General features: G+C 31.9%; 1 protein-coding gene across 1 annotated transcript; it reads left to right on the forward strand.

Annotated features, from left to right (window-relative positions):
• Positions 1–3794, forward strand: LOC107645447 (Pectin lyase-like superfamily protein). Its single transcript, XM_016349470.3, has 4 exons — positions 1–113; positions 802–1525; positions 2150–2481; positions 3116–3794. Exons 2-4 carry the CDS (start codon positions 948–950, stop codon positions 3622–3624), a joined length of 1419 nt encoding a protein of 472 aa, XP_016204956.1. The 5' UTR covers positions 1–113; positions 802–947; the 3' UTR covers positions 3625–3794.
• The last annotated feature ends 15379 nt before the right edge of the window (positions 3795–19173 follow it).

The following is a 19173-nucleotide window of genomic DNA, read 5'->3' on the forward strand; positions in this document are numbered from 1 at the left end:
CCATAGCTTGTATTATATTTCATTTGACAATTGACATTTTGACTCCCTTGTACCACTTTATTCCCCCGGGGAGCAATTAACTCAATATCGGCAGAAAACTTTTTTGGTGATGAGTGACACTTTTTATTTTTATTATTGAGATTGTGGTGATATCTATCTATCTATCTATTCTTAATATATAAAAGTAGATACATAAGTTTATTCACATTACTTTAAGCCATTTCTCTTTTTTTACTAACGCTATGTCGGCAGCATCACTTATTTTGACAAAATTTTAGAATTAATCACTTAAATTTTACCAAATCAACTATTATTTTCAAATCAACAAAAAAATAAAATATACAAAAAAAATATACAAATAATAAAAATATATGCAAATTAGACTGCAAAATTATCAATGACAATAATTAGAAAATTTTTTTGGTGACTAATGACAATAATTAGAAATTAATAGTATCTAACTAAATTTGTAATCTACAAAAATTCATATTCCTATATTTATTATATCTTACCATTATAAACAATCTATTCTTAATAAATATCCATATTCCTATATTTGTGAATTTTTTTTTTGATACTACAAATTTGAGAGTCAAATCTAATAGTAATTTTTTTTTCACAAAACTGACCCACCGATTTACTTATCCTTTAAAAAAAATTTTCAACCTACACAAATCTAAGACTCCGATTTGTGAATTTCAATTTAAAAAAAGAAAATTTCTCCATATCCATAAAAAACACACCGTCTTTATAATTGAGTATAACACATTTTAAACTCCTATAACTAAAAAATTTAGCCAGTGAGTGAAACTACGTGAAAAATAAAGATTTTTATTAAATTTAAAATTTTTTTAATGAATTTTTTTCTTTGTTAAAAGAATACTTGAGCTTTTGCCGTAGCATTACCGTTGAGGTCAGTCAACTGAAAAGAGCCCATACGACCAGAAATGGCGAAGACACCAATCTTCTCCCTCTTCCAGACCATCTCATTTCTCCTCGTCATCCAATCACCTTTTGCCACGTCACACCCTCTAAACCCCCTCCCAATCATCCTCTCCGTCACTGACTTTGGAGCCTCCGGCGACGGCCTCAGCTACGACACCACAGCCATTCAGTCCACCATCGACGCCTGCCCCGATGGACGCCCCTGTCGCGTCACCTTCCCTGCGCCGGGAAAGTACCTGACTGCCACCGTGTTCCTGAAGTCCGGCGTAGTGCTGAACGTGGAGCCCGGCGCCACCGTGCTTGGAGGAACTAGGCTGGAGGACTACCCGGAGGACTCGTCGCGGTGGTACGTGATATTGGCGGAGAACGCATCGAACGTGGGGATCGAAGGTGGCGGAGCGGTGGACGGACAGGCGGGGAAATTCGTCGTGAGGGAGGATCCGAGGAAGAACGTAATGGTGAGCTGGAACCAGACAGGAGCGTGCTCCGGCGACGAGTGCCGGCCTCGGTTGATCGGTTTTGTTGATTGCAACCACGTTAGGGTTTCCAACATTTCCCTCAACCACCCTGCTTATTGGTGGTGCGTATTTCTGCTATTGTTTACTGTTTATGAACAAAATCCATGGATTAGAGGAACTTTTTGATAATTTTGTTAGGGAAAAAAAATTAGTAAGTGTCTTGCATAGAGAATTGATAAGTTTTATCCACTAAAATCAACCACCAATATATTTATGTATATATACATATTTATGTATATGTATATATGTAGTTTAATTTATTTTTAATAAATATTTATATTCCAATATAATAGATTTATTTTCTTATTAAGAACTCCAATTTTTATCCTAAAATATTTTACAATCCCTATATTTACTTGGAAAATGGAACTTTGATTGGGTGGGGACTGGGGTTGAGGTAGTAAGTTTGATTGTAGATATGGCCTCTCAGTGATAGTCTCCACCACGGACAACACCACCACATTCCCCATTTACTCATTCAACTTTGACTTTAAATTTAGGCGATTACTTACATAAGTTTGACATATTTGACTAAAGTTAATATAATATGTATCAGTAATTCAGTATCTTAATAATCATCTTCATGTGAAGATATTTTTATTATGTGAGTAGTGACCTTAAATTTCTTTGAAAAAGTACAATCCATGCCAATGCCATGGCCTAAAAAGTTTATTCTAAAACTGCAGCTTGCACATGGTACGAAGTAACAACATAAGAATTGAAGATGTTGGAATTTACGGAGACTTCAATATTCCAAACAACGATGGCATTGACATAGATGACTCAAACAACACAATAATCAATAGATGCCACATTGATACAGGAGATGATGCAATATGTCCAAAGTCTTCCACTAGCCCCGTTTACAACCTCACTGCCACCAATTCTTGGATTCGAACCAAATCCTCTGCAATCAAACTTGGAAGTGCTAGTTGGTTTGATTTCAAGCACTTTGTCTTTGATAACATCACTATTGTAGATTCTCATAGAGGACTTGCCTTCCAGATTCGTGATGGAGGTAACAATAATAACTGGTTTCTTCTTTCCTCTCGATTGGACAAACTGCATCACTTTGTTATTATTACTTTGTTTTAGTGAATTTTTTCTTCTCTTCATTTCAATATGTTGAATGCAACACAAGTATTACAAACACATACAGATATCATTTTGAGTGTTCCAGTGCAAATCATTACATGATTAGTTCATGCCCAAATATAATATGAGAGATATGTTGGGCATTTAACAACTAACAAAACCTCTGTCGAATCTTCATGACAGAGGTCGATTTAATTGAAGAACAGAGTGATGACATATCCTTGTAATCATTCTTCTTATAATCTTGTTAGTTCCTAAACATGGTAAAAGTCAAATGCATTTATTATATTGAAAACATAAAAACAATCGGATGTTTCCTTGTTTTGAAATTAGAAGGATGTTTAGGGATGATGGTTTGGGAGGATAAACATCTCTTTGGGCTTCTAAATTTGTAATTGAACATTTTAGTAGCTCAAATAAGCTTGCCTTAGTAAGCTTAAAGTTTCATAGAGCCTGATTAAGATGATTATTCTTATTATCTTAGCTTGTGATAATAATAAGACCTTAGTACCGTACCTTGTAACGGGGTCTAAAGTTCTTTGAATTGGCTAATGCAGGAAATGTAAGCGACATTGTATTCTCAAACATAAACATCAGCACAAGATACTATGATCCATTATGGTGGGGGAGAGCAGAACCTATCTATGTCACTACTTGTCCTCGTAGTGCAACCTCAAAGGAGGGTTCAATCTCAAACATACTCTTCATTAACATCACTGCAAATGCTGAAAATGGCATCTTTTTATCCGGGTCAAAGAGAGGGTTGTTAAGGAATTTGAGATTCATCAACATGAATGTCACCTATAGAAGGTTCACAAGTTATGAAGGTGGGTTGTGGGACTATAGGCCAGGGTGCCAAGAATTAGTGAAACACAACACTGCTGGAATGATGATGGAACACATTGATGGTCTTGAGGTTAATAATGTAGAAATGAGATGGTCAAATGAACAAGAACAACTTGATCAGTGGAATAATCCTTTGGAGTTTAGGCCTTCTACTGTGAATAATGTCAGTTTTATTCATTTTAATTCTGGTTTCTACACAAATAGCAAATCAAGTTCATGATTTTTAGGGTCTTCGAAAGGATAAAGATCCAAAGCACATTGCAGATTTGGTTGAGGAGCATTTGCTGCAAATTGAGAACATGTAACATTCAGAAATTTGTGATTGAAAGGCAGTGATGTATAATTTTACTGTCCATATATATCAATGTTATTTTATTTTCTTTCTTTCCACTACAGAATTATAGACTTTTCTTCTTACTTTGTACTTCCTAACTGTTCTACCTTGTTGTGTTGAGTTTTTTGTTTAAAAAAAAAAAAACTTCACTCTGAGAACTCTTAATTTTTAATGTTTTGTGGTTTGCATTTGCAATGCAAAATTAGATCATTACTTTCTAAACTAGTATATAATTTCAATTCTATCTGGATTATTCTTCATATATTATCAAGTGTTAAACTTTTTGTTTGTTTTTTTTTTTTTTTTTTTTGGTCTTGGAAGTGTTAAATTTTAGTATTAAGTTTATATATACTGTACATCCAACAACGGATAAAAAAAGAAATAAGTGCCCGAAGCCCAGATCCATGTCCTTCAATCAACAACAGTGGACCGGTTTGCTATGTCAAAGGTTAGTCTGAGTTCCTAATTAATCATTGATTTGGTTCATTAACTAGTTTAGTTTTATATGATTTGTATAAATAAAATAAATAAATAAAATAAATGAGTATCCAAACACGTTTTAAGCACATGTTTATGCCTAACCATCTACCAACACAAAAATTGCGATTTGCGATCTCCATTGTGTTCTATGATCTTTGTATCAACGATAATATATATGATGATTTCTAACCAACTTTTTCATAAATAAAAAGTAAGTTATTCTCTATGACTTGTTTAATAATTATTAAAAGAATTTAATTGTGTTATTATAATTAACACTAACTATTTATTTAACTAAAAAAGACTTTGAGATAAATTTAATCGTGGGAGTACGTACTCCTCATCTAGCGCCCGACGCTCTTCTAGGGTTTCACTGCGCCGTCTCCATGGTTACACCTTTCTTTATCTTTTCTTCGTCAAACTCTTTTCCATCTTCTTCTACTTTTTTTTTTTCTTAATTTCTTTTCCACTTAGCTCCCTAATTTTTGTTTTCTCTCCCAATTCATTCATCTTTTAATTTATTCCTTTTTCTAATTCACTCATTCCATATATCTTATTTCTCTTTGGAATCATTGAATACCAATTCTGATTTTCTCTACACTATGAGCAACAAATCAGAGATTCAAAACCCTCGTATAATTGCTATGATGGTGGAGGGTGTCAGCCTTCAAGTGGCACCTAAAGAAATATGAAACTGCTCTCATAGAATTGTCGGCGTTTGGGGAGACCCCCTGACAATCCACAATCTTAAAGGGATATGCAAATCCTACTCCCCCGAGGTTGGTTTTATCTGTGAAACAAAAAATCAATCTCGACAAGTTGAAGGAAAACTAAGATCTTGTGGTTTCAAGGAATGGTTTATTGTGGATCCGGATGGATTATCAGGGGGTTTGGCAATGGCATGGAGGGATGGTTGCACTGTTCAGATTTTACAGCATGGTAGATTTTTCATTGCGGCATCAGTTCTGATAGCTGGTTCTAATGATCCCTATGGTGTTCTAGGTGTTTATCTCAGTTCAAATGATCAACATAGAATGACTCAATTTGCTGAATTAACTTCAGTCACCCAACAGTTCGATGGTAAGGTTGTGTTAATGGGAGATTTTAATGACATTTCTAATCAATTGGAGAAAGAAGGTGGGGGTGCTAAATCTCCTTCTTCTATTGAAACCTTTAATAGTTTTATTGATGATAATTCCCTGATTGATATTGATATGGTCGGAAGACCATTCACTTGGTCAAATAGACGGAGGGGTGATGAGTTGATACAGGAAAGACTGGACCGATTCCTGGTATGAGTTGATTGGCAGCAACTCTATCCCAATGCAACAGTTCTTAGACTGTCAGAATCAGGCTCGGATCACGCCCCTCTTCTCTTAGACTCTAATCCGAGAACTGAGATATCTAAACGCCGATTCAAATTCCAAGAAAGATGGTGTTCCAATGATGAAATAAGGTAGATTGTTAGAGAGGTTTGGCATGAACAGATTGATGGTTCAGCCATGTATATCCTAGCTCAAAAAATAAAGCGTTGTCGGCATAAGATTGTCAGATGGCAGCAAGAACATAGATCTAATTCGAAGGTGGAGATTGATTTACTACAGTCGGAATTAGAGGAACTTCGTTTAGCAGGAATTCATGGAGGCGACATCATTTCAGAAATAGAGGACAAACTTGAAAAAGCATTGCAAAATGAGGAATCTTATTGGAAAGATAAGTCTAGAGTCAAATGGCTCAAATCTGGTGATCAGAATACAGCTTTCTTCCATCAGAAATTTAGAAATCGAACCCGAAGGAATAGAATTTGGCAACTAACTGGCAGTGATGGTGAAGTGGCTACTTCAAATGCTGGTATTGTTTCTGTGGCTGAATCTTATTTCAAGGACATCTTTTTCTCCACTTGTCATGAGAACCCTGAACCTCTGTTTACTGATTTTGAACCTAAGGTTACAGCTCACATGAACCGTAGGCTTCAAAGACCAGTGACTATGGAGGAAGTGAAACGCGCAACATTTAGCATTCATCCTTAAAGTGCTCCAGGAGACGATGGTATGACAGCAAAATTTTTTCAAAGCTTCTGGAACATACTTAGTGGTGATGTGTTTCGAGCAGTTAAGAGCTTCTTTTTTGGGGCAGAATCTTGAAAGGTTTTAACCACACTCAGATCTGTCTTATTCCCAAGATTTCTGATGCTAAAGATATGACTCAGGTAAGACCAATAATCCTATCCTCAGTCTTTTACAAGATTATCTCCAAAGTATTTGTACATAGGCTTCAGGGTATGATGAATAGACTAATTAGCCCTACGCAGAGTGCTTTTATTAAAGGCAGATTAATCTCTGATAATATCCTAATTGCTCACAAGTGTATGCATTACTTGAAGAACAAAAAAAGGGGTCTTGAAAATGAAATGGCGCTAAAATTAGATATGAGTAAGGCATATGATAGGGTGGAATGGCACTTTCTTTGATTTATATTAGAGAAGTTTGGTTTTGACTCCCGGTGGATCATGTGGATTCGAGAATTAGTGACAACTGTTTCTTATTCTGTTATTGTGGAAGAACAACCTTATGGTTTCTTCAAACCAAATAGAGGTATTCGACAAGGAGATCCTCTATCCCCCTATCTTTTTCTTTTCTGTGCAGAAGGTCTCTCCTTCTTGCTACACAAGGCAGAACAAAACAGACTAATTCAGGGTCTTCAGATACATAGGCGATGTCCCAAGGTCAACCACCTCCTATTTGCTGATGATTCCATCTTATTCTGTAAGGCTAATCCTGAAGCATGTTCAAATATCCTGCATTTATTAAATTCTTATGAAAGCATTAGTGGCCAGAGAGTAAATCTTAATAAATCTGCTGTATTCTTTAGCCACAACACTCCCTCCACTACTCGTACACTACTGGCTAACTCTATGAATATTAATCATATTGGGGCTCAGGATAAATACCTTGGTTTGCCTTCTACAGTCTCTAAATAAAAAAAGGCTTCTTTTAGTATGATCAAAGAAAATGTTCGGAAAAGAATCCAAGGGTGGAAGCGCAATCTTCTTTCGTCAGGTGGTAGACACGTATTGCTTAAGGCAGTGGGAGAAGCTATTCCTATTTATACATTGTCTTGCTTCAAGTTGCCTGATGGTTTAATTTCGAAAATTCACTCTCTACTTTCTCAGTTCTGGTGGGGACAAAAAGGTTCTGAAAGGCGGATGGCTTGGATTAGTTGGGACACTATGACTCGCCCACAAAAAGAAGGAGGCCTTGGATTTAAAGATCTCAGAATCCAAAATCTGGTGCTTTTAGGCAAACAGTTTTGGCGACTTGTAACACAGCCTACTTCCTTATTATCCAAAATCCTAAGAGGTAAATACTTTAGCAATGGTAATGCTATAACGGCAGAAATTGGAGTCTTACCTTCTTGGGGATGGAGGAGCATACTGGAAGGCCGAAAGATTGTTAAAAAAGGTCTTAATTGGGCTGTGGGTACTGGTGAGAATATCCGAACCTTTGAGGATCCTTGGCTGCCTCCTCCGTATCCTTTAATGATTTCTGACATGCCAAATAGACAGGCTATTTCTGAGTTGGTTCCAAGAGTTAAAGATCTAATTACTGAAGATAGGAATTGGAATCAGAATCTCATTCAAGAATTATTTCCCCAAGACGTTGCAAACAGGATTTTGTCAGTTAAAATTCAGCAAAGTAGGGACAAATTGCAATGGGAATTGAACAAATCCAAGTAATATGATACAGTTTCAGGTTACAGAATTGGCTATTTATTTTACCATCCGCCTCTGGAGCTTTGCCCTAATTATATGTAGCAGAAAAAGCCGTGGATTGATCTATGGAAGTTGAACTTGCCTCACAAAATTAAGCTATTTATCTGGAAAGCTCTCCATGGCTGACTTCTAGTGCTTGCTCAGATTCATCACCGCATCCCATCTATATCACCAATATGCCCCTGCTGTCATGAAGCAACGGAAACAGTCACTCATTGTTTGATCGATTGCTCTAGAATTAAAGACGTATGGTCTCAGAGTTATCTTCGTGATTGTCTTCCCCCTCAGAGTTCTAACGACTTTTGGACATGGTGGACTGCATCAACAGAGATACTTAACCCGTTGAAGAATGCTGACCGTAATCCTCAATTACTTGCCATCATTTGCTGGAACTGCTGGAAAGCTCGCAACCAGTTGATTTTTGAAGGTTCTACTTCTATGCCGTCTGCCATTCTAGCAAGCTCTGTCAAGTTGCTCTGTGAAATCAAAAGAACTCCCAGTTTAGGTCGTCATCTCCATGAGGCAAGCTCTTAGTTGCATTCAATTGGATTTATCATTCTTTCTTCTTTAAGATTTTTCTTCATTTTTCGACCACGCACCGTTGGATGAATACCTTCAGTGTAGTGTTTTTGGGAAATCCCCACCTTTTATTATGATGTCCTGCTTTTGGACATCTTTGTATTTCATTTTTTAATAATTAATAAAATATAATCTATTATCTTTGAAAAAAAAAAAACTATTTATTTAACTTGAGTCTTGAAAACTAAATCATTTAATTATGATAAAATCATTTTTGCAAATTACAAGAGTTTTCATATAAGCTCTAATTTGCCATTTTTTTTCCTTCTGAAACCACCCAATTTATCGATAAGTTTCAAAAAAAAAATTCTAAAATAAACATATCAAAGGAAAAATTCAAAAGTAAAACACAGAACAAGAAAATAAATATAATTTATCAAAAATTTAATTATAACTTATTCCTCATTCTAATGAAGTAGAACTAGAAAATCTCTCCACCAAATTCAAATAACATGTAATCGTTTTTTTTTGTCATGTATCACAACACTACACAATAATTTTTTCCGTGAATAACACGAACTGAATGATGTTCATCTTAAACACTTAATCTAATATTTGTGGCTAGAATTAATTAATAAATCCAGCGGGTTAAAAAAATAGTAAAATCTGATAATTGAGACTTATTTAAATCTCTTTTAATTTATTTATCATGATTGAATAATTTAATTTTTAAAATTAAAATTGAATAAATAATTAATATTAATCATGATGGTATAATTGAATTCTTTTAATAAATATTAAATTATAATTTTTTTTTATGAAAGTATTAACTAAAAATCACCGTATTATATATACCTGTCGGCGGCACTACATATTCTTATTGCATTTTCCATATAAGGTTCTATGTTCTATGCTTAGTGGCTCTTTTTCATTGTTTGTGCTTCCACCTCAGGTTGCATATATATCTGATCTTTTTATTTGTCAAACATGGACTTTATGCCTTTTATTTTTAGGAGATAATTCATCATGCAATTATTTCCACTTGGAGTTTCAGAAAATTTGCTATTTCTTATTACCAAATTAGACTATTGTTGGTTGTTACACAGCAGTGATTCATGTGTTAAATTCTAAACTTTTTGGCTTGAAGTGCTTAGTTTATCTTTTTTCTTTTTTTTTTTCTAAACCTTTTTTTAATAGAATGGTGATAATGTTCAAAGAAAACTACAAAATATGTCAAGAGAGAAAGACACACAGCCCTAGGAAGAAACCAAGCCTAATCCGTAACATCTATTGATATGTTGTTTTTTCCTTAACAGACAAAATCTAAGAAATTTTTAGTAAATTAAATATTCAAAATATTTTTTATTGTTTATTGAAATACAAAATTACATTTTCTAATTAAAAAAACACTGTTTTGAAAAAATTAGAGGAAAAAGTTCTTCCAAAAATCAGTCCACCATGTCATGATATGTCAGTCTTATTATTATTATTATTATTATTATTATTATTATTATTAATCGTTAAAATTATTATTAACAAAAAAAAAATTGTTAATGCATACATAACAAATTCATTAAAATCTTATATTTAATATATTTTATAAAAATAACTAATTAATTTATCAGGGGTTTAATATATGTGTCCACAAGTAGGTGGATAAAACCAAAATAATATCGCGTACCACGTCCATTATTTAATTAAAATTTAACAGGCTTTTATTAGTGATATAATAATTAATAAAGCAATGACAATGACCCTTGTAGGGTGTTTTCTTTCATCTGTAGTTACGAATTCGTACATAAATAAACAGAAATGGGAGTGGTTGATGATTGAGCCATATAAATATAAGTTTATCTATTTTGTATTTTTATATCTTAAAAATACATGTTAAAATTATAAACTAAAATTTTTTTATTAAAAAATAAAACAATGTATTTTTTTATATTTATAAAAAATTTTAAAATTTTTTACTAATAATAAATTTATTATATATTCTAAGCACATGTATTAACTAAATCCTAAAAATATTCGCTTAACATTGTAATTATTTAAGTATTTAACAGCTGATCCATGTTTAAAGGAATCTAATCATGACAGCATTAAAAAAACACGAGTCCCCCAAAGAGAGGGACCCATGTCAATGTTAATCTTAGCAGACAGCATCTGATGTTACCAACTCGTCCACCGCATATAGATCTTGACTTGTTGCATTCATCAAATTTCATTGGTGCTAATAACTTGGACAATATCTATGCCATAAATGTAATATAGATAGATTATTATTAATGATGGATTATTTTATAAGCAATATGATTAAATGTATATCTAAAATGTCTGTGTAGTGTATATGCTATTTTATGAGTAAATGGATTTTTTTTCCTTTTTTGAGCGAGAGAGTGAGAGGTAGTCGGTGGAATTAATAGATATAAGAAATATTATTAAATTAAATAATATACTAAAAAGGATTAAATAAAAACATATATCTCACCTACTTTTTTTGTTTCAATAATTAATAGAATAAGAAAAGACACTTTGGTTAAAAGTTATTTTAATTATATACATCTTTGATTTTTTTTTATTCTTCTCATGTTGGAGATACAAAAATGAATAATTTTATTAACGAAAAAATAATATTTTATTATTCTCTTACCATTCTATTTTCATATTTTAATTTAAAGTGCTTTCAATCATACTTTGATTAAATTTTATATATTGCACCAAATCTCCTTTAGCATTCCCTCTCAATTTGCTTGGTTTAAAAAAACCATTTAATTAATATTTATAATATATGATAGCATTATCGTATTATTGCAATAAAGAAGTATAGTTTCAAGTTAAAGGGAGCAATCAAGTGAATACTAATTGAAGTTAGATAGGAAGTTTATAGCTAACCAACAATGACTAGTGATGCCACTATTCATTCAACTTCAAAAATGTTGTAGAATAAATAAATAAGGAAGAGAAAATAGATATAAAATAAAAAAATATAAATAGATAGTTTTAGTATTAATATTGTATCTATCAATATAATTATTCAATATAATAAAGATAATTCATATATTTAAATATATGTAGCAATATAAAAGAGAGGAAGAAATATTAATAATGTATAGAAAGAGTATTTTTGTTGTATATAAAGAGAGATAGAATAGTATTTGTTATTGATGTATTATTCACAGAGGCTTAACCTCCTATTTATACACATAAGGGGACTTCGTTTTCAATTCTCAATTAATATGAATTCATCTTTGAAAAGATGATTCCTTCAATTAACCGCCTAAGTCATAAATGGACATCCACACATTTGTTCTTATCACAACACTCTCATTGGATGACCATTTAGGATTATGCCTCGTTAAAATCTTACTAAAGAAAAACCCAATGGGAAAAAACTTTAGTGAAGGAAAAAGAGTACATTATCCTTTGTGATGGGACCTGCCTCGTTAAAAACCTTGTCAAGAAAAATCTAATGAGAAAAAACCTTACTAAGGAAAAAAGAGTACAGTCTCCTCCTCTTGTCGACATCATTTAATGTCTCGAAATCGGCTCATCCCAATCTCATATACTAATCTTTCAAAAGAGAATTTTGGGAGTGACTTTGTAAATAAATCTGCCAGATTATCACTTGAGCAAATCTGTTGGACATCAATTGTCCCTTGATTTTGAAGATCATGAGTGAAGAAGAATTTGGGAGAAATATGCTTTATTCTATCACCTTTGAGGTATCCGCCTTTAAATTGAGCAATGCATGTTGTATTATCTTCAAATAGGACAGTTGGAGCTATCTTATGATCAATTAGTCCACATGATGACAAAATATATTAGATCAAACTCTTGAACCAAAAACACCCACGACTTGTTTCATGAATCGCTAGTATTTCGGCATGATTAGAGGATGTTGCTGCTATCTTCTGTTTCATGGACCTCCATGATATAGTTGTACCATCATATGTGAATAGATATCATGTTTGAGATCTCTCTTTATGTGGATCAGACAAGTATCCAGTATCTGCATAGTCAACTAATTGTGACTTGGATTCATATGGATAATACAATCCCATATCAACCGTTCCTCGAAAATATCGAAAGATTTGTTTAATTCCATTCCAATGTCTTCTGATTGGAGAAGAATTATACCTTGCTAGTAAATTTACAGCAAATGATATATCGGGACGTGTATTATTAGCAAGATACATTAGCACTCCAATGGTACTAAGATATGATACTTCAAGACCAAGGATATCTTCATTCTCTTCTTTAGGACGGAATTGATCATTTTTCACATCCAAAGATCTTACAATCATTGGGGTACTTAATGGATGTGACTTATCCATATAAAATCTTTTCAAGATCTTTTCTGTGTATGTTGTTTGATGAATAAAGATCCCATTTTTATATGCTCGATCTGCAGGTCGAGACAAAATTTAGTCTTTCCAAAATTTTTCATCTCAAACTCTTCTTTTAGAGTTTTAATAATTGTTGGAATCTCTTCAGGAGTTCCATTGATATTTAAATCATCAACGTACACAGCAATTGTAATGAATCCAGATGCAGATTTCTTTATGAAAACATATGGACAGATATCATCATTCTTAAATCCGTTTTTGGTCAGATACTCAGTAAGACAATTATACCACGTTCGTCCAGATTGTTTTAGACCATATAAAGATCTTTGCAATTTGACTGAGTATAACCCTTGCGAATATTCATTTGATGGTTTAGATATCTTTAGTCCTTTAGGGACTTTCATATAGATATCCCGATCTAATGAGCCGTATAAATAGGCTGTTACCACATCCATTAAATGCATATGCAGTTTATGATATGTAGATAAACCGACCAAATAACGCAATGTTATCACATCCACTATAGGGGAATACGTTTCTTCATAATCTATACCGGACCTTTGTGAAAAACCTTGTGCCACAAGCTGAGCTTTGTAGTGCACAACTTCATTTTTCTCATTTTGTTTTCTCACAAATATCCATCGGTATCGAACAAGTTTTACATCTTCTGGTGTACGGACTACAGGTCCAAAGACTTCACGTTTTGCAAGTGAGTCTAACTCAGCCTTCATGACTTCTTTCCATTTTGGCCAATCATTTATTTGTCGACATTCTTCGACTGATCTTGGCTCAAGACCTTTACCTTCATGCATGACATTTAATGTCACATTATATGCAAATATTTCATTGACAATTGTCTTATTTCGGTCCCATTTCTCTCCTGTAAAAACATAATTTATTGAGATCTCATCATTTTCACAACTTTCAGGTACCTGAACGTCTTCTGGCGTTAAAACTATATCAGAATTTTGGACAACTGCAGGTGTCTTTACTATGTCTTTTTCAACAGGAATAGTATTTACCTCTTTTCTTTTTTGAGGATTTTTATCTTTGGAACCGACAGGCTTATCACGCTTTTGGCGTGAATTTGCTTCAGTGGCTACTTGTCCTACTGGGATATCAATTCGAATTGGGACATTTTTCACTGGTATATAAGATTTGATTATCCTCTTTGTATCAGAAAATGCATCAGGCAATTCATTTGCTATTCTTTGCAAATGTATAATCTTTTGAACTTCTAGTTCACATTGCCATGATCGAGGATCTAAATGCATCAAAAATAATGCTTTCCAATTAATTTCCTTTTCAGGAAGTTTATTCACTCCCCCTAATGTTTGAAATTTTGATTCATCAAAATGACAATCCGCAAACCAGGCTTTAAATACATCTCCAGTTTGTATCTTGAGATATGTCACTATAGAGGGAGAATCATATCCAACATATATCTCCAATTTTGTTGGGTCCCATTTTGATGCGAGAAGGTGGTACAATGAAAACATATATGGCATACCCAAATATTCTTAAATGGGAAACATTTGGCTGATGGCCAAAAGCTAATTGCATAGGAGAGAACTGATGGTAACTCGTTGGCCTCAAACGAATAAGTGCTACGGCATGTAAAATAGCATGCCTCCAAACTAAGGTTGGGAGATTTGTTCTCATAAGTAAGGGTCTAGCAATTAATTGGAGGCGTTTAATAAGTGATTCTGCTAACCCATTTTGTATGTGAACATAAGCTACTAGATGTTCAACACTTATTCCATTAGCCATACAATAAGCATCAAAAGCTTGGAAAGTAAATTCACCAGCATTATCAAGATGAATTGCTTTGATTGGATTTTCTGAAAACTGTGCCTTTAATCGAATAATTTGAGCAAGTAATCTCGCAAACGCCAAGTTGCGAGAAGATAATAAACACACATGTGACCATCTCAAAGATGCGTCCATTAGGACTATAAAATATCTAAAAGATCCACATGGTGGATGAATAGGTCTACATATATCGCCTTGAATCCTTTCTAGGAATTCAGGGGACTCAAATCCAATCTTTACTGATAATGACCTTAAAATTAACTTCCCTTAAGAACATGTAGCACAACAAAATTCACTAGATTTAAGAATCTTCTAGTTCTTTAGTGAATGCCCATGGGAGTTTTCAATAATTCTCCTCATCATGGTTGTTCCCGGATGACCCAATCGGTCGTGCCAAGTTATGAATTTATTTGGGCTAGTAAATTTCTGGTTTACAGTGGCATGTGATTCAATTGCACTAATTTTTGTATAATATAACCCAGATGAAAGTGAGGGCAACTTTTCTAATATAACATTTTTATTTGAATCATGAGTTGTGATACATAAGTACTCATGACGTCCCTCATTCATAGTCTCAATATGATATCTTTTTGGCGAATATCTTTAAAGCTCAACAAGTTTCTTAGAGACTTTGTAGACAATAGTGCATTATTTATTATGAATTTTGTTCCTCCGAAAAACACAATTATAGCTCTTCCGGAGCCTTCTATCACATTACCCGAGCCAATAATAGTACTAACATATTCTTCTTTTGGCACAATATGGGTAAAATATATATTACTTTTGAGAATAGTGTGTGAACTTGCACTATCAGCAAGGCATACATCTTCATATATCCTTACCATTTTCTTCAAAGATAAATAATAATAATAATAAAATGAGAAAAAGTACATGCACAGTAAAATTATTCATATGTATACTTAACAAACACACATATTAAACTATTTTATCATTGATCAAATAGCCAATATTTCCTTCAACATTCTCAAAGAAATTAGATACATCATAATGAGTACGTGACCAATGGCCCTTTCCACCACAACGGAAGTATTTTATCCTCAATTGATTTACTTTGCCTATTGTTTCTTTCTTTATCCCACTTCTGATGAGATCCTTTCTTATGAATATAATTATTCTTCCTTCCATAATTTTTCTTATTACCAAAATCTTACCATTTACCTCTTTTGGGGTAATAACTTGCTACATTTACTTCAGAAAATGGGACGGCGCCAGCTGGGCGCGCTTCATGATTCCTTAGAAGTAATTCATTGTTGCGTTCCGCAACAAGAAGGCAAGAAATTAACCTAGAATATTTTTTAAATCCTTTTTCTCGATACTGCTGCTGCAGGAGCACATTCGAGTCATGGAAGGTCGAAAAAGTTTTCTCTAACATATTGGGCTTGAGGAAGTATCACCGTCTTTTGATGATTGTACATTTCTTCAAGGTCTTTCCACATATCTACAAGATCTTTTAATGTGAGATATTCATTTTTCAATCATACGTCAAGATGACGCCGAAGGAAAATCATGACTTTGGCTTTATCCTTCTGGGATACATTATTTTCAGCTTTAATGGTATCTCCAAGATCTATTGAATCAAGATGGATTTTAGTATCAAGTATCCATGATAAATAATTGTTTCCAGATATATCAAGAGCATTAAATTCAAGATGAGAGAACTTCGACATAATAAAAATTTGTTACTTGGAGTCTTCTAAAATTTTGTTAGAGTCTCATACTGATAACGTGTTGTAGAATAAATAAATAAAGAAGAGGAAATAGATATAAAATAAAGAAACATAAATAGATAGCCTTAGTATTAATATTATATCAACCAATATAATTACTCAATATAATAAAGGTAATTCATATATTTAAATATATGTAGCAACGTAAAAGAGAGGAAGAAATATTAGTAATGTATAGAAAGAGTATTATTGTTATATATAAAGAGAGACATAATAGTATTTGTTATTGATGTATTATTCACGGAGGCTTAACCTCCTATTTATACACATAAGGGGACTTTATTTTCAACTCTTAATTAATATGAATTTATCTTTGGAAAGATAATTCCTTCAATTAACCGCCTAAGTCATAAATGGACATCCACACATTTGTTCTTATCACAATAAAAAAAATATATTTGGTTAATAGTCAAAATAATTTATAAAAGATCATGTGTTTATTACTTTGGTTTTGAAAAAATTAAATTGATTTTTTATTAATTAAATAATAATATATCATAAAATAATTATATTATGTGTCATTATTTAATTGATAAAAAATTAATTTAAAATATCTTATTTTTAAAGATAAATTAATGGTACAATATCACATACAACTATTTTTTATGTAAAATGTTAGTTAAAAATGGTTAAATAATTTGATATATTTGACTAAATTACTATTTAATAATTTTTAATTATCAATTTTATATAAAAATAACTATATGTGAGCCTTTGACTAGATCCCCAAAGTAGTATCTGAGATTCACGTCGTGCACTAAAATTCCAATTACGTCCTTGAGATTGAAAAAATTCTACCATATTAATCTCTGACCCGTTTTCCTTAACGACGTGCTGACATGGATTGATGACGTAGATTTTTTGTGACACGTGTCACCTCATGATTTGGCCACATGTAACGATATGATGATGTGTCGGTTAGCGACATGAATGGTTATTCCACGTATCACAATGCTATTTTGTCACGTGTCAAATTATGTCACATGTCCGAATATTATTTGTCCACGTGTCGTCCACTATGTTATCATTACATATGCACCAAATTGGTCCCTTACTTTGCATCAAATGACTCATTTTAGTTCCTGAAATTGAATATCGTGCACTAAATTAGTCCCTTCATCAGTTTTTTCTCAGTTTTTTAAATATAAAATTCTCAATTTTTTATACACTAATTTTAATTATAATTTTTATTATACAATTTCTTATAGTAAATTTTTTAATTAATAACTTTAATTTGTATCATTAGAACACATTTGAGCTAAATCCAAAACTTTATTATTGTCTCTTGTATTTATTTGTATCTGTTTTAATACTGCTCAATCCATGGTTACAATTGCTTATATTAATTAACAAGTTTAATCACCCGTGCCATGCACGTGATAAGATTGAAATTATAATTTTAAGTTGTTATGTTAAATTTTATTTTAATTATAATAATTTAATTAATAAAAAAATAACTTGTATGCGTTGTTTTTCTTTTCTTAATATAGTATTAATTGTATTAACTATAAAATAGTTATTTAATCTACTTTTTTCAATAAATCAGGCATATATACTCAATATGACCATAAATAATCTAGTAATACTTAAATCTACCAACAAAGTTTTATATATTGGTATACTATGAAGTAAAAAAATATCAAAATTAGCTCAAAATGAAGAACAAATTGATAGAGAATCCTAAAGCAGAAAGTTTTGTAATAAACAATAAATAATTTAAACCTACTGAATAACAATTCAATACTATCATTTGATACCTAAAAAATATATACATGAAATAACATTGTATCAATATTTGTATATAAAATTATATGATTAACGTAATTATAAAATTGTTTGTCAAGAGAATAAAATTATACGAATTTTTATGATAATTTTAATATTCTCAAACTATTAATGTACAATAAGAATTCATCTATTATTAGTTCCTAGAATTTCTAAATTTTTTTTAGTGATAGTAATAAATTTTTTGTTATTACCTTTTTATTATAGGCTCTCAAAAACTTCTCTATATACCACATTCATCGTGCAGTAATTTTCAAGTGTATTAACCCGTGCCATGTACGTGATAAGATTAAAATGATAATTTTAAATTATTTTGTTAAGATTAATTTAAATTATAATAATTTGATTAATAAAAATATAACATGTTATGTATTATTTGTTTTTTATTAAGCTAGTGTTAAATATATTAACTCTAAATAGTTATTAATTGGTTTTAGTAATCTACTTTCTTCAATAAATCAAACATATATACTCAATGTGACCATAAATAACAATACTTAGACCCACCAACAAATTTTTATATGTTGTTTTACTGTCAAATAAGAACATATCAAAATTAGCTCAAAATAAATAATAAATTATTAGAGAATTCTAATGCACAAAATTCTCTAATAAAAAATAAATAATTTAAATCTATTAAAAAACAACTCAACACTTTTCTTTGATGCCTGCAAAACATATACCTAAAATAATATTATATCAATGTTTGTATATAGTTTTACAATCATCGACCGTATTTACTATACATGACTCCTTCTTAAAAGTTATTCTATACACGTGTGCAGTCGGAAGATAAATTACTGGACTTTATTTTATTTTTCTAAATTATTATAATTATGCATTATTCATTAAATGCTAATTGTAAGATTGTAATATAATTATAATAAAGATATTTTTCTAAAATAAATTTAGAAGAGAGAATAGTACTTTTATTTTGGAGAGAAAATGAATTCATGAGGAATTGACACATCAC

Source organism: Arachis ipaensis, chromosome B6, assembly GCF_059453495.1.
Source record: "Arachis ipaensis isolate K30076 ecotype BB chromosome B6, ASM5945349v1, whole genome shotgun sequence".
NCBI lineage: Eukaryota > Viridiplantae > Streptophyta > Magnoliopsida > Fabales > Fabaceae > Arachis > Arachis ipaensis.